The sequence below is a fragment of the Astyanax mexicanus genome, chromosome 24 (genome assembly GCF_023375975.1).
Source record: "Astyanax mexicanus isolate ESR-SI-001 chromosome 24, AstMex3_surface, whole genome shotgun sequence".
Classification (NCBI taxonomy): Eukaryota; Metazoa; Chordata; class Actinopteri; order Characiformes; family Acestrorhamphidae; genus Astyanax; species Astyanax mexicanus.
The window spans coordinates 17,405,765-17,425,059 of record NC_064431.1 but is presented as its reverse complement, the minus strand read 5'-3'; the positions used below and the strand labels follow the sequence as shown (position 1 = coordinate 17,425,059).

The 19,295-nt window shown below is 38.8% G+C and overlaps 1 protein-coding gene across 2 annotated transcripts in view; it reads left to right on the top strand.

The window, feature by feature from the left end:
* sulf2a (sulfatase 2a) overlaps nt 1–19,295 on the top strand; it is a 74,986-nt gene that overhangs the window by 42,357 nt on the left and 13,334 nt on the right. For both annotated transcript variants that reach the window (XM_022682654.2, XM_022682653.2), the window contains exons 2-14: nt 5,692–5,955; nt 6,307–6,546; nt 7,192–7,343; nt 9,255–9,424; nt 11,680–11,830; nt 13,468–13,643; nt 13,768–13,896; nt 14,707–14,763; nt 14,987–15,113; nt 16,323–16,518; nt 16,777–17,011; nt 18,964–19,060; nt 19,156–19,250. In XM_022682654.2, coding sequence (XP_022538375.2) covers nt 5,769–5,955; nt 6,307–6,546; nt 7,192–7,343; nt 9,255–9,424; nt 11,680–11,830; nt 13,468–13,643; nt 13,768–13,896; nt 14,707–14,763; nt 14,987–15,113; nt 16,323–16,518; nt 16,777–17,011; nt 18,964–19,060; nt 19,156–19,250 — 2,012 coding nt within the window. In that variant the 5' untranslated portion in view covers nt 5,692–5,768. The remainder of the gene's footprint in view (nt 1–5,691; nt 5,956–6,306; nt 6,547–7,191; nt 7,344–9,254; nt 9,425–11,679; nt 11,831–13,467; nt 13,644–13,767; nt 13,897–14,706; nt 14,764–14,986; nt 15,114–16,322; nt 16,519–16,776; nt 17,012–18,963; nt 19,061–19,155; nt 19,251–19,295) is intronic.

Below are 19,295 nucleotides of genomic sequence, written 5' to 3'. Positions count from 1 at the left end.
AAACGTATGAAAGAAATGTCTGCACACAGCCACAGGAGGGCGCCCCTGCAACGTCAAAGGAAAATGAAAAAGGTTAAGAATTAAGTTTAAATATTTTCTGTTGTAACTCATAACATGATCAGGGTGTACCATCAGATATAAAGGTAACATGCTGAGTTTAAGCACTGGCAGCTGGTGTCAGCAGAGATTTAGCCAGTATTTTCTTAGTTGAACTATGCAGTATGTTATAGTAATCCGTATGGTATGTAGCCATACATAGGAAGGTAGAGTCAACCGCATGCATACTGTGAATGAACAGGTAATCACTAAGCTTCAGTAAGGTTGCTAACCATAGTTGGGTAATTTACCACTGCTAGCATAAAAGAGATGGGTATTTTGGACACTGAAACACAGAACTACAGATTAAGACTTGTTTTCACTTGTTATTGTGTGTCAATCTGGCAACACATGAGCTTGACTGATTGTTCCTTAAAGCTGATGTCCGTAAGTTATTCCTGATGTAGGGCCCTCTCTGGTGAGAATGGGTAATTGCACAGAGCATGCGGTGGAATCATTTTAAACTGGGCGGGTGTGATGTGGTTTCCTTTCAGAGCGAATAAATCCGATTCCAGGTTATGTTCAGTCAGAGGTAGAGAGAGAGAGTGCTCAGTCTGAAACTTCACTTTAACTACACACTTTGTTTTTACTCTAAGTGAATGAGATGCTGAGCTCTGAGTTTCCCCTTCTGGAGTCTCCAATGTTCCACCAGCTGCTCAAGTTCAGTAAAACTGAGCCGGATCCTCTTTTAGAGGCTGTATGTATGTCGTAAAGATGCTTAACATGGCCAGAAGAAGAAATCCAGCGAAAAGTGACCCAACACCCCAGTTTTTAGAATAAATATATATTAAGTTTTGCAGAGATGGTTGTTCCAGCACAATGGTACCATTGAACAGAACATTTTATTCCTTCTTCACTCAGAAATGCTTCTGTTTTCAGTTTAAAAACAAAATAATACAGACTGCCACTTTAAAAGAAACCAAGCCAAGGATGCAAACAAAAATTGGGAGTTGCAGGATAATGGGGCTTTTTTACTTCAAGCTGGAACGCATTCTTGATAACCAATATTTTAACAGGTAGCACAAACACTAACAGTCCAACCTTAGCTTTTTATTAAATTTAATTGAAACCATTCAAGCCTGGTATAGAAAACATGCAGAGAAGCGTTTAATTAAAACCTCTGTTTATAGATTTAAAATCTAGGTTTAAACTGCACATGCTTGACAGTCTGTGCCTGGCAGTGGGTAATGCCCTCTCTTGTTATTCTGCTTTAAGTGTTTTGGGAATTCCCTCTTTTTTTTTATTGTAAAAGGGTGGAGAGGTGCCAGCTCTGCTTTCCCAGGGTACTCGCTATTTCCTAATTGGTGCTGTTTACACCGTCTCTCCCGGCCAGAACACTGCGGCCCGATTCCTCACCTACCGACGGGTAAACCGCCTCCTTTCACCGCCCGCCTCTCTGCCATACGCTGCCAACTCAGGGAGTGGCAACAGAAGCAGAGAGGAAAAGCAAGGAGGATGAGGTGATGGGGGGTGGATGATGGGATGGTTAGTTGGGGGGTGGGGGGTTGTTGTTGAGTGGGCAGGCCGGCGAATTTAAAACAGCCGACCCCTAGGGTCAGACCTCATCCATTCCCCACAGAGAACAATACCTGCACAGACCTCCATTACCATGAAGTGAATACAGCTGTATATGTGTGTGTGTGTGTTATATTCAGCTCTGGAAAAAAAATAAGAGACCATTTATAATGAGTTTTCTTTTTTATTTTACCAAATAGAAAACTTCTGGAATGTAATCAAGAGGAAGATAGATGATCACAAGCCATTAAACCAGCTGAACTGCTTGAATTTTTGCACCAGGAGTGGCATAAAGTTTCATTCAATTCAAAAGCAGTGTTGAAAAATTGATTTCTGAAGTCTTAAATCTTTATGAATATAAACGTTCTTTCTTTGTATTATTTGAGGTCTGACAGCTCTGCATTTTTTGTGTTATTTCAGCAATTTCTCATTGTCTGCAAATAAATGCTCTAAATGACAATATTTTTATTTGGAATTTGGGAGAAATGTTGCCCATATTTTATAGAATGAACAACAATGTTCATTTTACTCAAACATATACCTAAAAATAACAAAATCAGAGAAACTGATACAGAAATTGATTTTTTCCAGAGATATGTGTGTGTTGTGTTGGGGGCAGGGGGATGGGGGTAATAAACCCTGTATTTGAGTTACAGTATTTATATTACTTAAATAACCTAAAACTAAAAGTGCAAAGGTAATGACCTTCAAAAGTACCTATATAGTAAAAGTACCGTTGGTTTATTATAGCTCTAATCTCCATCATTTTAATCAGCTCTTTAATCAGTCTCACTCTCACTTTACCAATCTTTTATTAGAATGTTATGAATTATTTGGACACTGATTAATCTATTAAAATGATCATAAAGGCAGAACACTGAAGGGAAACACTTTGTACATAATAGAAAAACTGAATAAGTGATGTAGCTAGTATATTACAAACTGTAATATTTAATAGACTGTAATATACAGTGTTGTATTAAACAAGTCTGAACACTTGAAGTGAGAGAGCGTGTGAGTCTCAATAAGCCTGGCTGGAGCTCACCTCAGGTTCTGTGATTACTGATTGACCGGGTCAAGCTCCCAATGGGGACTCAAACAAACATACTCTGACCTGAGTTTTCTGATTGTATTATTGATTTAAATACTATATGTATAAAAATGTGTAAAAAGTATTCACATTCTTTATTCAGGTAGAAGTATACATACTAGAGTTTAAATACTTCCTTCAAAGTTGAAGCATCAACTCAAGCTTTTCACCCAATGACTATAATGTTGTATTAAAATGTTAATGTTGATATTTTTGGGATTTCAGGTGCACTAGGCTTCTTGTTTCAGTTGAATATACAGCTCTGGCAAAAAATGAGTCCACATAATGATGATGTTTTTCCTTGATTTCTCCAAAAACCTTTGGAATATAATCAAGAGGAAGATGGATGACCACAAGCCATCAAATCAAGCTGAACTGGTATGCACCAGATGTGGCATAAAGTTATCTAAAAGCAGTGTGTAAGACTGGTGGAGAAGAACATGCCAAGATGCATGAAAACTGTGATTAAACATAAGGGTTATTCCACCAAATATTGATTTATGGACTCTTGTCTGAGATTTATCTGGATAATTTTTTTTTATGAGCAATGAGCTGAATTTTTAAATAGAAGTAATGTGGCTATTTTTAAAATGTAAGGAGTAGAAAGTACAAATAATAGTAAATAGTAAAAAGTCTCAAATTAATGTGTTCGTAAGGAGCAATTCAGAGTTTACTCATTTTCATACTTTTATATGTTCTAATTTTCTACTAACACAGCAATTGCAAATGTATCAGCACTGCAGATATAATTCATTTTAAAGCTTTTACACTATAGCTCTGGCTGTAACTTCAACATCAGCTCACAGCACAAGTGATGCTATTGCCTGAAACCACATGAGGTCCTGCTGTTAGTGTCATAACTTCCGTTGGCTCTGAACTGCTCAATAAATACATTCTCTATCACTTTAAAACTGAAAAAAGATATCTAAAACTGATCCGTTCTCAGTTCTGCTCTCTGTATCCCAGCCTCCTCCTGTCAGATCCAGTAGCATCACCCCGTCTCCTCTGGTATCACTCTTCTCTGCCTGTCACCTCTGCCCTCGTTCACCCCTGGCTGGGCATCATTTGGCCCGGAGCCCAGTGCTATTAGCCTGACGACTGGCAGCCGTGTGCCGAGCTGCACTGATCATTACATTGGGGCACAGACACTGCTCCCCCACTTGGCATCATTAATGATTGATTAACAGCAATAATGAGCTCGATTACATTGAGGAAGAAGAAAGAGAAAAAGGGACAGAGAGATAGGGCAGGTGAGGTGCAGTGTATACCTGACCTTAGATCAGTGTGTGACTTTACAAATTACATCCAAATAACCAGATTAAAACCCCTCCCCCCCAGTCTGACAGCACTGACCTGCAACTGCTTGAATTATGAAGCTCCACCTCAGGTGGGCATGACTTTAATTATATGCGCTGTGATGTAAGAGGTGGGGCCGCAGCTCTTATTTCCCTATAAATATAGACACTTTATCGTTTGTTCACAAACATCAAACTGTATTGTAATAGCCAGTCATTTAGAACATGGAAGATATGCTGTTATACATGGAGTATCTGTTCTTCAGGCCATTTCAGGTTTGCTAATGGTTTGCTAATTTATTGGATCTAATATTAATTTAGACAATAATTAACGTTTTTCTATTAATAAAACAGCTGATAATGATGTGATGCTATGTATGCCTGTCTGGAGGGGATTCATTAATGTAGGAGTTTAGATAATTTTATACATACCATATTTTTCCGGCTATAAGGCGCACCTAAAATACTTAAATTTTCCCGAAAAATTGTCAGTGTGCCTTTTAATTAATTGCGCACTGGATTAAATATCTGTTAACCGCATCTAACTGGGCCTGCCTAGTGCTGTTAACTGGAGCTGGCTAGCGCTGCTTGCTAGCGCAGCTAACTGGGGCTGGCTAGCGCTGTTAACCGAGCTGTCTAGCGCTGCTAAAAGCAGCTGGGTAGTGCTGTTAACCGGGGCTTGCTAGCGCAGCTAACTGAACTGGCTAGCGCTGCTAACCATGGCTTTCTATGCTGCTGACTGTGGCTGGCTAGTGCTGTTAACCAGGGCTAGGTGGTGCTGCTAACCGCAGCTAGGGCTCACCCTTCTAGGCTTACTGTAAATGAAGGGAAGCACTTCACTTACCCAAATAAACAGTTTTCAGGAGAGAAATCTGTGTAGATTAACAGCACTCATTTGACTTCAAAAGAAAATGTTTTTTTTATTACAGTTTTGTTTACTGTACTTGCTTCCCCTAGCTTCCCCATTAGAAGAAAAAAATGTCGACACCCTTGTGCACTTCGATGTAGATATCCTTACTACAGAGTTCCTTAATGTGCCTTATAATCCAGTGTGTGTTATGTATGAAAATAAACCAGAAAATAGATAGTATGCCATATAATCCAGTGCATCTGAAAATTTTGGTACATAATCAATTAAATCATTTTTCCACATTTAATTTCTGTGTAAATCAGGTTTAAAATTTGATCTGTTTTATGTAATGTTTGATCTGTATAGTGGAGTAACCTAGGTTTTATTTTATTATTGGGTGGCTAATCTCCATCTGATAGTCTACTAGATACTTGTGGATCTCTCAGATCACAGTGTGTCAGGGCAGAGATCTTATTAATGAGGAGACAGGCCAGTAACTGCTGTATGAATGGGAATTCTTGTGACCCGTCTTTTATCAAAAAGAGCCAGTCAGCTTGCTGCTTGTGTGGAAAGTCAGCATGCTTTGGGAAGTGGGATGTGCGCAGGCGCAGCAGCCATAACAAGTCGGGAAATCACAATCCAACCATTACAAACTGTTCATTAAGTTTTTGTCAGATTTTATCAGTGATGTAACATATGTCATTCAAAAAGCAATGAGTTTAGAGTATTTTGGTTGTGTTGCCAAAATGTCTGCAGGGTAAACTAACTTAGCTATAAAGTCTTCAGTTATAGTTTTGAGATATATCCCCATTCTTACTGTTTCTCTGTTTTGTTCATGATTACAGAGAGCTGACAGATCCAGGCACGGTACTACAGTACTGAAGACGGGTTCTAAAGGTGGAGGCACCAGCTAGGCCGAGCCATGGCAGGGTGGAGACCAGCCTCCCTCCTCCCCCTCCTACTCCTCTTCCTCCTGGGCTTCCTCTTCCTCTCTGATGCCTCACTGTACCACTCTGGCCAGCGACAGAGGTCCCGTATGCAGAAGGACAGACGCCATGTCCGTCCCAACATCATCCTCATCCTCACAGATGACCAGGATATCGAGCTGGGTGAGCCATGCCAGTGTCATTACAGAATTCGAACATAAACAAATAAAGGAAATTACCTTGTTTGGCACAGTCTGGAAACTGGCACCACACCTATTCTGTCCAGTGGTATCGGTCAGCCTGGGGAAGCATGGTTGTGTTGAATGTGCCAAACAGGTGATCTTTCCTCACAGTGCGACCCTACAGGGCTTTCATTACCGAAGTGGTGATGAATTATCCGTGGTACTGGTGTCACTTCTATCACTGCACCCTTTATGGGGTGATATTTATGCTGTTTCTGTTAATTAGGACAGTTATCTATCTCTTTTCCTCCCTCTTATTCTTCTCTCTCTTTTTTCTTCTCTCCCTCCTCAGGCTCTATGCTGGCCATGAATAAAACAAGGCGTATAATGATGCAGGGTGGCACACACTTCTCCAATGCCTTCTCCACCACGCCCATGTGCTGCCCGTCCCGCTCCTCCATTCTGACTGGGAAATACGTGCACAACCACCACACCTACACCAACAATGAGAACTGCTCGTCTCCATCATGGCAGGCCCACCATGAGCCTCACACCTTCGCTGTCCACCTTAATAACTCAGGCTACAGGACCGGTCAGTGTCCAGTCATTTATGTCTTTTAAGTTTTTATATTTATATCTTAGATTAAAATACTTTAGGACTACTAAAATGCTGACACCATGATCCAAGGATCGCAAGTTCAAATCCAGGGTCGTGCTACTTGCCCATTAGTAGCTGGAGGTAATGTTCCAGCAATGCTCTGATAGTGTGTTGGCTGTCTAGTGATGCTGTGTTGATTTACAGCTGTATGCTGGCCAGAACCGGCATCTGTTGCTTGATGTATAAGAGCAACACATTCCTTTAAATGTGTTGGCTGTCTCGTACTGCATTGATTGGTGGCAGATAGAAAAGAGGCAGAGTCTTCATATGTATCAGAGGAGGGCACTCATTTTGGTAGCATCTCAGTTTAAGGAGTTTTAGGAGTCCTAGTAAGTGGGGGGTTAATCGTCTCAACTAAAATTTGGGACGCTTTGTGGTTGACAAACATGTCAAATATATATTTAATCATATACAGAAACTTAGCTTCTGCCACTTCCTATGTGTTCATGTGTTGTTAATATGTTCATGTGTCTGTAATCTGTTCCTCATCTTTAATTGGGGAATTTGTGTGTCCGTTGGGTTGTGTGGTTTAGTTTTTTTAACCTGCTAATTTCAGATCTTTTATTTTTTTATTTACAGCTTTCTTCGGGAAGTATCTGAATGAGTACAACGGCTCCTACATTCCCCCAGGCTGGAGAGAATGGGTGGCGCTAGTGAAGAACTCTCGTTTTTACAACTACACTCTGTGCAGGAATGGAGTGCGAGAAAAGCATGGGATGGAGTACCCCAAGGTTTATTTTTTTTTTATTATCTGGCTCTGTTTATGTTTATTTCACAACAGGAAATGTACTGCATGATTTAGGTATAGGGGGCGTGATCCACTCTGAATTCTCCAGAACATTCTATTGACACCTGGGCTCACTGGGACATTACCTGGACCTTGCATTAGGGCACTGGCAGGATGAAGTTTGGGTAATATACTGTCGAGTGGTCCAGCGGTCTAAAGCGCTGCCACTATGAGTGGGAGGTCGCAGATTCAAACCCCCGCTCATGCAGCTTTGCCATCAAGCTGCCGGTGATTAGAGGGAGCAAAACTGGCCCTGCTCCCTCCGGGTGGGTAGATGGCGCCCTCTCTCCACATCACTAAAAGGTGATGTTCGCAGCATAAGGCGTCTGTGAGCTGATGTACTGGAACTAAGTCGCTGCACTTTCCTCTGAGTGCTAGTCTTCACCCTCCTGGTGTGTTGAGGTATTACTAATTGAAAGCGGGAGTTGTAATGAGTGGGTTGGGTAATTGCCTGAGCAAAATTGGGGAGAAAATGGGGACAATTTAAAAAAAAGTTTAAATTGTTTGGGTAATATACGGTACAAATGATTCAGTCATGTACATTCACAAATACAGTCCTCTGTTCATAAAAGGTTCTGGCTTTCTGTGCATGTGTGAATCAGGCTTAAGTCTAAGGATTCAGTGTATTTTGTGATATCAGTAGTGTACTGTTCTCTGCACCCTGGCTAAAAACAGACGGCATCTATAGAGAGCACAGATTTACCCAGTCTTAAGACTCTTTGATCTCCACCTGTTACTGATCTCACGCTGAGCTGTGATTCTGTTACAGTATTCATATCAGAAAACTTAAGAGTGATATTTACTAGTGCTGTAAAGTTTTAAAAATGTAAATAATTCAAAAATAATTGAATTTATTAAATGCTATGTGATTAATTATTCTAATTCTCTATTCTAATCACATTCATCACTTTTTGCTAAAAAAAAGTAATGTAAACTGTACAATGTAAATGAATTTTAGCTGAGGAGCAAACAAATGAATAACTGACACAGACTTTAAAGCTCCCTGTATTAAATATCAGTCAGTAACAGATGCTGTAAATACTGTATATTACTTACATCTCTAATATTCACCAAAATAATACAAAACAAAAATATATCTATCTATATAAAGAGTAATTGCACTCTAATACTGAAATACAGCTCTGAGAATAATTAAAAGACCACTTAATTTCTAAATTAGTTTCTCTGATTTTGTTATTTTTATGGGTATATGTTTGAGTAAAATGAATGAACTTCATAAAGTTTTAAAAGTTTAGAAATCAATGTTTGGTGGAATAACCCTGTTTTTTAATCGCAGTTTTCATGCATGTTCTCCTTCACCAGTCTTACACACTGCTTTTGGATAACTTTATGCCACTCCTGGTGCAAATATTCAAGCAGTTTAGCTTGGTTTGATGGCTTGTGATCATCCATCTTCCCTTGATTATATTCCAGAAGTTTTCAATTTTGTAAAATCAAAATGGTATTTTATTTTGTCCAGAGCTGTAAGTTATTCTGTAAAAATTAAACATAAAAGGCTTAAAATTAGATACAAATATTAACAAAATGTATATATTTATATTTGGAATTTAAAACTTAGAATTATCTAGAAAATGCAACAAAAATAGTCTTAAAAATATGATTATCTGGCGTGTGGGCATTTAATATGAAACCCAAATGGCTGATTAGTTATAATGGCTAACTGCTAACTTTTAATTCGCTATGTAGAGTTTGATAACGTTCTGCTCTTTGATATGATGTGTGTTTGATGTCTGAGAGTAACACTGGTCTTCAGTTATGAGCTATTTTATCTGTGATTATTAATTTAAATTGATTGAAAATGACTGTAAACCTCTACTCTGTTATTATATTACAGGACTACCTCACTGACATCATCACGAATGACAGCATCACCTATTTCCGGATGTCTAAGAGACTGTACCCGCACCGACCCGTGATGATGGTTCTGAGCCACGTTGCTCCTCATGGTCCGGAGGATGCAGCTCCTCAGTACAGCGCTGCCTTCCCAAACGCCTCTCAGCACATGTAAGCACACAGATCACACTCACATAACTTAACATCCATACGGTGGGCACCCTCTCCACAGGAATGGGAACAAGATTTGCTCAGATCTATATTGCATGTCTCGTCTCTTTGAGATATCAACACTGTTCCAACTTTATTTTGTCTGATTGTGTGATGTGCACTTGTATACAAAATTTGTCTTTTGGAACACTTGGCAATCTTCTAGCAATACCATAGCAACACAATAGAATCCACATAACAACACCTTAACACTGACATCGCAGCATTTTACTTTAGTAACACCATAGCAACCACCTTGGACACATGAACACCCACTTAGCAACTTACCTTAGCAAGCAACACTTGTACCATAGCAACACCATATCAACCACCTAGAAACCACTTAGCCACACCATAGCAACCACCTTAAACATATTAGCAACCACTTAGCAACAGCATTGCAACTATTTAGCAACGACTTTGCAACACAATAGCAATGACCAGGCATACCATAGCAACCACATAGCCACATGCACCTATGATACCGTAGTGACGAGTGTCAGGTATAAGATGGATGGATGGATGGATAATGTAGCAACCACTTAGCAACTAGATTAAACGCAATAATGTTTACTGTTATTCCAACACGGAAAATAGTTAGTTCCAGCCTTTCTGTGTTTCACTGTTGATAGACTGAATTATTATTTATAATAATTATTATTTATTTTGCTTGCCATTGACTATTTGTTTTAGATTATTTGTGGGTTGGTAAAATGCCAGTGACACACCAACAGTCATAGGACTACAGTATATGACAGACAGACAGACAGACAGACAGACAGACAGATAGATAGATAGATAGATACTTTTGATCCCGAAGAAAATTTAGGAACTAATTAGCAACAACTTTGCAACACCATAGCAATGACCAGGCATACCATAGCAGCCACATGTTAGCATGCACCTGGGATACCTTATTGACCAGTGTGAACTAATCTTAGCAACCCCACACCTGTACCATAGCAACCACTCAGCAACACCATAACAACCACCTTAAACACATAAGCAACCACTTAGCAACGACATTGCAACTAATCAGCAACGACTTTGCAACACCATAACAATGACCATACCATAGCATACCATAGCAACCAGAGCATACCATAGCAACCAGATTTTTGCATGCACCTGGGATACTTTACTGACCAATGTGAACTCATCTTAGCAACCAACACCTTAGCAACCAACTAGCAACCACTAAGCAACACCATAGCAACCACCTTAAACCTATTAGCAACCACCTAGCAACGGCATTGCAACTTTGAGTGAGGTTGAACACTGGCCAACATGCACATATTAATTATGAATTATGGGATTTGAAGTGAGGCCTTATAGTGGATGAATAGGTAAACAAAACATTCCAGTTCTGAAGTTGGACAGGCAATTAACTTTCCTCCATCCATAGCATTATTTCTGTAACAAGAATATGTCATAAAGGGCTAATAGTACCACCGATAGTGGACAGCACAGTGAGTAGTAATGATGGTAATTGGTGGCATCTGGCAAGAATAGTCCATGTGAACAGACAAGCGACTCACATCACAAAAAAATCACATCCACATTCAGAGACAAAATAGCATTGCTAGTTCCTGTCACATGACATTTGGTATATGAGTGTATGATGATGGAAAGGGTTGATTTGTGCTGCCACAGTTATCTTGTCTGTTGTGAATAGTAGTGTCCACCCAGAATCACAAAGGCAGGCAACACTGTTTCTCAGTGTCTGTCCTATTGGTTTTGTATGTTTTATCTGATTATTACTGCACTGAGGATAGCACATTTATGTCATTTAAGTCATTTATGTCTGTAAACTTCTATCTAGTAGTAATATCTCAAATATTTTGGTCAGACTATAAAATCTAGACTGGATATTAATAATCTGAACATAGCAGCTGCCGCATATGATTGAATATTATGCTAATTGAATCAACATAGGACCAAGAAATCTGACAATACCCAGATCTTTTATGATATGAAATAGGATTATGAAATTGGCCACAGTACATAACCGCTGTGTAACAATGAAATTTCCCAATACAATAGCATGAATGGCTTTTCATTCTGTACCATGTGACTGGCGGGGTGCACTCTAGAGGAAACTGCTCTGTTCACCCCAAAACACAGAGTTCACCTTCAGATTATTATTAAATATTGTAACTCAGCTTATCATGGGAATCTGCTTCTGTAACTCATCACTGTTATTATTGTATCTCCAGAACTCCCAGCTACAACTACGCCCCCAACCCAGATAAGCACTGGATCCTGCGCTACACCGGCCCGATGAAGCCCGTCCACATGCAGTTCACCAACCTGCTGCAGAGGCGGAGACTGCAGACGCTGCTCTCGGTGGACGACAGCGTGGAAAAGGTGTAAAGCCCCGCCCATTTCACCCAGCGTCATCCAATGTTCAAAATGTTAGTTACTGTACACATTAGGGGTGTAACAGTACAGAAAATTCACGGTTCGGTTCACACCTCGGTATATACCCCTTGGTTTGGTACGTTTTCGGTATGGTTGATGGAAAAAATAAAGAGGTTGGGCATTCTGTATAGCCTCTCCTTTATTAACTTCATAATAACAATGAATCTTCATTATAAACTATGTTTTGGCTTTTCTCCTACTGTCATCATGAGAGGCTCCATCTTTTGGATCTTGTTGGAACAAACAAACAATGAGCCTGATTTTGGCTCTTCATTAAGAACAAAAACAAAAGCAATAATTTACACGTAAACTACAAATATTTTTTGTGTGTGTGAACTAAGCGAGCTGTGCACACCCTCACTTCACTCACTCATTGCAGAGTATTGTTTGTTTTGCCACTCTAAGTGTTTTTTCCATTTCTTGTGTTAACTCAAGCAATCTCAATTCTAACCTTGCCTGTGTATGACCTTTGGACTCATGGTTTATAGTATGTTTGCTCACTCTTACTGCTGTTTATCGGTGTTTACCCTGCTCGTTTTGACCACTCTCTTTATTCATACTTTTTTTAATTTATGCAGATACTTATTTGTATCTGCGCATGTCTGAGTCCTGTCCAGCCATGACAATATCTTAATGCCAATACTGAAATGACACCTCAGCAAAAACCTAAAACATCAAAAATTAATGGAATAATAGAAGATCAAGCATGGAACAAAAAATATTTGTAGTTTAATCAGATAAAGTATTGCTGTTGTTTTTGTTCTTAATGAAGCGCCAAAATCAGGTAAACTGAAGGAAATGCAGGATGGTTGTACAGCTATCTTAGTTCACACAGTATTACTGGATCCGTTTTTAGTGTTTTGAGTTCTTTTTTTATGAAATATCAGCATTAGATTAATTAAAAAGAAATTTTATCAGTGCTGTCAAACACTTAAAAATGAATTGAAATTGTGGTTAATTTTTTTAATGCTGGAATTTCCCAGTATTATTGTGAGAGGACAGTAATAATAGTGTAGTGTGGTTTAGGTCTGGCAGATTAGGACTAGATCATTTTTTACTTTATCATAATATCTGAGAGAGAGAGAGAGAGAGAGAGAGAGAGAGACTGCACTGTTGAGACAGAGCGAGCGAGAGAGGAGGAGAAACAACACAAATGAGAGAGAGCGAGTGAATGAGAGAGAGAGAGAGAGAGAGAGAGACAGTAAAAGCGCCTAGGTAGCTGACTTACTGTAGCTAGCTAGCTAGAAACTTTGTATCTGACAGGAATTTTTACTATTCAACAAATAAAGTGTTCCTCATAAAATCATATTACATTATCTCTGTCTTTTTGCCGTCTTTTATTCTTTTCCTTTTTTTCCTGGGAGCTTCTTTTGGACATTTTGCTGGTAAACAGTGTAAGCGTCCCAACGAGGGGGACAGAAACGATCTATCGGGCTAAAATAATTAGTCCACAAAGTTATAAGCCAGCAGACTAAACACCAGAGCACAATGCATGAGCCAACTGTGGTTCAAATCCTCAAAACCCTGTAAAGAAAAATCCAGTTTAAAACCAGTTTCTGCTTGTGTCTCTCTTTGTCACACAGGTGTATAACATGCTGGTGGAGATGGGCGAACTAGACAACACCTACCTCATCTACATGTCTGATCACGGCTACCACATTGGCCAGTTCGGTCTGGTTAAAGGAAAGTCCATGCCCTACGAGTTTGATATTCGAGTGCCTTTTTACATACGAGGACCCAATGTGGAAGAGGGAGCCATGTGAGTAATCCATCAGACAGATCAGTGTACAGATCAGATCAGCCTGTATGTGTGTAAATGTGGCTGTGTGGGGTCTCTGTAGTGTTAAAGTTGGTCTGTTTTCTGTTTGTTTGTTTATTTTCAGTAACCCCCACATCGTTCTCAATATTGACTTGGCGCCCACGCTGCTGGACATGGCTGGACTGGACATTCCTGTGGACATGGACGGGAAGTCCATCCTGAAGCTGCTGGACACTGATAAGCCGGTCAACAGGTACATCTGCAAAAATAGACACAGACACGCTTATTTTAACTTAATGTATAACCTGAGTAAATATAAAAACAACTGATTAAATATCAAAAGAAATAATCATTTTATTTATTAAAGCAAAAAAACAAAAACATCCAAACTTATTTTTGGATCACTGTCCTGCTGCAGAACCCAAGTACACCTGAGCTTGAGGTCACAAACTGAAGGCCAGATATTCTCCTTCAGGATTGTCTGGTAAACAGCAGAATTCCTGGTTCCATTTTTTACAGCAAGTCAGCAGTGTTTTTGCCTTGGAACTTTTCTATGGAGACCATTTTCACCCAGTCTTTTTCCTATTATGAAATCAATAACATTGACCTTAATTGAGGCAAGTGAGACCTTCAGATCTTTAAACATTGTTCTGGGTTCTTTTGTGACCTCCTGGATGAGTTGTCCATGCCCTTTTGGAATAATTGTGGTCAGCCAGACACTCATGAGAAAGTTTTCTAGTGTTCCATGATTTCTCCATTTGTGAATAATAGTCCCAAAGAATTAGAAATTACTGTAACCTTTGTAGATTTTGTCATATTGTGTTGCTTTTTCACAAAGGGCTAGATTGATTTGGATATTTTTTTCCCTTAATAAATGAAAAGTGCTTTTCATATTTAGTCAGGTTATCTTTGTCTGATTTTGAAGTTTGTTTGATACTCTGAAAAATGTAAGTATGACAAAAGTGGGGCGGGGTTTGTTGGGTACTCAGCACCCCTAAACCTTAGGTTCTAGTATTGCTCCTGACAGTACTCGTTTCTAAAATATAAATGTCTGTATTTCCAGGTTTCAGTTTAACAAGAAGGGGAAAGTATGGAGGGACTCGTTCCTGGTAGAGAGAGGGTGAGTACATGGGTACATGCTTTTTTTTAACTGAACTCAGAATCACTTGGACCGTCTAAAAAAAAATACATGATCAGGAAACTTATTGAAAGCATTTGTAATATAGAGACAGCAGATTATATCTGCCCTGATTTCTGATGCTGATGAGTGTTTTGCTGGTGCTCCGCTGGGTTTGGATGGTATTTGAGTTTTGTGTGAGTTTCGTCTCCCTGTTTCTCCACAGGAAGCTCCTGCATAAACTGTCTGATGGGAAGGAGGAGACCCAGGAGAACTTTCTGCCCAAGTACCAGCGGGTCCGAGATCTCTGCCAGAAGGCGGAGTATCAGACTTCCTGTGAGCAGCCTGGACAGGTATCCAAATACATGCACTCCTAATTGGTTAAGGGGACTGTTCACAATGTTTATTAGTCCAGTTTTACACATAACCATTCAGAAGAAAGTTTCTAACTTTTTGTATCATTGGTCTACAGTTAGAGTGGTCTTCAGCAATGTTCCTGGAGACCCACCTTCCTGCAGGTTTTAAATCCAGCTTAAACATCTCCATTAAAACCAATGGCCTAACATTTGTAAATATTTATGGTCTTCATTACAAGCCAAGGTTCCTGGTACCTTAGCTAATATTGGTGGTCAGCTCCCCCTAGTGGCTCATGTGAGCCATCAGTCTATCCTCACATTAACTAAAAGTCTAGGTAAGCTTTCTAAACACATACACAGCTCTGCAAAAATCAGTTTAAAATCAGTTTCTCAGATTTTGCTATTTATAGGTATATGTTTCAGTAAAATGAACATTGTTGTTTTATTCTATAAACTACAGACAATATTTTTTCCCAAATTTCAAATAAATATATTGTCATTTAGAGCATTTATCTGAAAAAATGAGAAATGGCTGAAATAACAAAAAAGATGCAGAGCTTTCAGACCTCAAATAATGCAAAGAAAACAAGTTTATATTTATAAAGTTTTAGGAGTTCAGAATTCAATGTTTGGTGGAATAACCCAGTTTTTTAATCACAGTTTTCATGCATCTTGGCATGTTTTCCTCCACCAGTCTTACACACTGCTTTTGGATACCTTTATGCCACTCCTGGTGCAAAAATTCAAGCAGTTCAGCTTGGTTTGATGGCTTGTGATCATCCATCTTCCTCTTGATTATAATCCAGTGGTTTTCAATTTGGTAAAATGAAAGAAACTCATCATTTTAGGTGGTCTCTTATTTTTTTTCCAGAGCTGTACACACAGCCTTGCATTACTACAAGTAGTGCAGGACACCTATGTAATTTTTTGGTTGTATTACATCTTTTAATAAAGGATTAAAAAACTACCTTATTTAACATTGCCTTATAGACATGGCTTAGTGTTGACCAAAAAGAAACACAAATGACCGTCTCACATTTGCCAACAAACATCTGAATGATCCCCAAAATATTTTGTGGATTGATGAGACAAACTTTGAACTAAAGAAAAGAACAAACGCAATCTGTACAGGGCAAATGCTTTTTTCACAAGTATATATATATATCTATCTTTACATACAATCTCTCACTCTCTCTCTCTCTGTAGAAGTGGCAGTGTGTCGAGGACAGTTCGGGGATGCTGAGGTTGTATAAATGTAAGGGTATGGCTGGTCTGTATGCCCACCGAGCTCAGGGCCTGATGGCCAGTGCGGGCCAGCGGTACCAGCCCGGATCTCCTCCTCAGCACTGTGACTGTGAGCTTGTCGGACCTCTGAAGAGGAAGAAGATGCTCACCAAGAAAAGTATGTCTGAAGTTTAGACATCATAATTATCATCATAATTGTCCAAAAACACATCCAAGATAACAGAATATAGTGGACACACAGACACATGCAATATAAAATATCAGTGTAAATGATTCATAATTATTTGGGTGATGATACTCATTGGTCCTTCTCTTTTGAACCTATCACAGCACAGTGTCGCCATTATGTGATTAATGTTGGTAATACCAAAAAAATCATCTTGGTAATGTTGTTAATAAAAAATTATCTGTTCAGAGCTAAAGCCAAAGAAGAGTCCGTCTCGGAACCGCTGGGCCCGTTCTGTCCCTCACCTGGACAGTAATGTTTATACTCTGGATCTGGAGGAGGGGTACCAACCCATCTTACCAAAGAACCTTAGTCAGACTCTGGGCAGGAAACAGGCCAGTTACGGGACCAGTGAAGAGTTCAGCGGGATGGAACCCACAGACAACAGCCTGACGCCACCTGCTGCCCTCAAAGTCACATACAGGTACCAGGAGATACGATTAGAGAATCATATCATTGTAGTTAATTATAATGTCAACAGTATGCAAACATTGAACTTTGGGTAGAAATCAAAGTCACATGTTTGGGTAGAAATCAAAGTCACATGTTTGGGTAGAAATCAAAGTCACATGTTTGAGTCAAAATCTACCATTGAGACAACGTTACAAATTTTAACTTTAGACAGACAGTGAATTCTATTACTCAAAACCATCAACAAGTTTATAGTTCATTTGTCACAAACATTTTCATACACAATACAGTTTGCAGTGAAATGCTTTGATGAATCACAAATAAAAAGAATCCAATAGAACAAATGAGAAAATTTGGCAATTGGCCTAGCTAAATTGGGGAAAATTAAAAGTAAAGAAAATAAATACTTTAAGAAATAAAGGTCAGTCAATCCAAAAGGGAAAGTATCCTAAAATGCAGTACAAAAAAGAACAATTATGGAAAAAAAGAAATTAGAAAACGTTTTTTGGAAGGATGAGACTTAAAAAGAACGTTTTAGTTGTTCTACCAAATAAAATGTAATGTTTTGGAATGGCCAAGTCAAATTCCTGACCTTAATTCAATCAAAATGTTGTGGAAGGACCTAAAGTAAGCAGTTTATGTGAGGAAACCCACCAACATCTCAGAGTTGAAGTTTTGCCACTTACAAATATGTAACATTCAATAATTTTCCTTAATAAATAAATGACCAAGTATAATATTTTGTCTCATGTGTTTAACTGGACTCTCTTTATCTACTTTAAGGACTTTTGGGAGATGAAAATCTGATGATATTTTAGGTCATATTTCTGCAGAAAGGTTTCACAAACTTATTAAACACAACTGTACGATATAATTTAAAATAGAATATAAAATATAAGGCTAAAGCAAAGATATAATAAAGTAAAAAATAAAGTATATACAGATATGGTTACTACAAATATGAATTGAATATTTAAACCACATTTACAGTCAAGAAGTGTCAAACAGAAATAGCAACACATGCGCACATGTTTTGGTTTTGTCCAAAATTGTCTGTCTTTTGGAATTTGAGCAGCCGATCCAAAGGTGGTAGCTTTGACCACAAAGGTGGCAAGACCACTTATACTACTCTCCTACTTTTAAAAATTGTCTGAATGACATAATGCAGTATTTGGTTTTAGAAAAAAATTGATACACTTAGGCAGGCTGTAGTGGACAGGACTCATATCGGCAGCACTTAGCCCGCTGGACCACTCGGAGCCCCTGGGCCAATCTAGTGTTCGGAGTCTACCCCAAGGACTCTTATTGCTGGAGTGCAGCATAGTCACCCAGACCAGGAATTGAACCCTAGTCTCACACATGATGTGGTAGCTCACTGCGCCACACCAACCCACTGCACCACAGCCTACATTCAGCCAAATAACTGTCTGCTGCTGCTGTTTATTTTTGTTTATTTTATTTGGAACCCTGTTAGCTCCTATAATGATAGCAACTTTAATTAAACATACTCTATGTGCATTCCAAATGTATATAAAAGAAAAGAAAAAAACATAGGTAAGTAAGAAAAAACAGGTAAGAAGTACAAAAAGTAGGGAAAAAGTGTCATTATAAATCCAGGAACCTCACTATTCCCATTGAAAATAATTTCCCTACACTACTTTCACTTTAATTTATTTAATTAGCCACCAGGAATCAGTTAAATAGTGTCTTTTTAGTTGTTTTTTAATACTTTATTATTGTAATATATTATTTTGAGCAGTGAGTCAGTTTCATTCTGTAATAGCTCTGTAAATCACTGTTCGACACATGTAATTAGTTTTAGCTCTCTGTAATTTGAAGTATTTTTTGTTGAATATCTCGTTGTATTAGTTTCTCTCTCTCTTTTATTTGTATTAATTGATCATAAAGGCTGTTGAAACTCAGATGTGAAGTGTGGTTTAATTTGTGGATGAATTCTGGTTTCAGGTGCTCCATACTGATGAATGATACGGTGCAGTGTGATGGTGGATTATATAAATCTCTGCAGGCCTGGAAAGATCACAAACTGCACATCGAGCATGAGGTCAGACTCTACACACTGTACTGAACAATAAATATGATTTTATATTAAATTACACTGTACATGTCTTATTCTGTTTCCTTTAAAATCCGTAATAGATCGAGACGCTACAGACCAAAATTAAGAACCTGAGAGAGGTTAAAGGTCACCTGAAGAAAGCCAGACCGAAGGAGTGCGAGTGCAGTCCGGATATGTGAGTATAAACTCTGATCTGAGAACAGGTTTAGGAAATCCTACG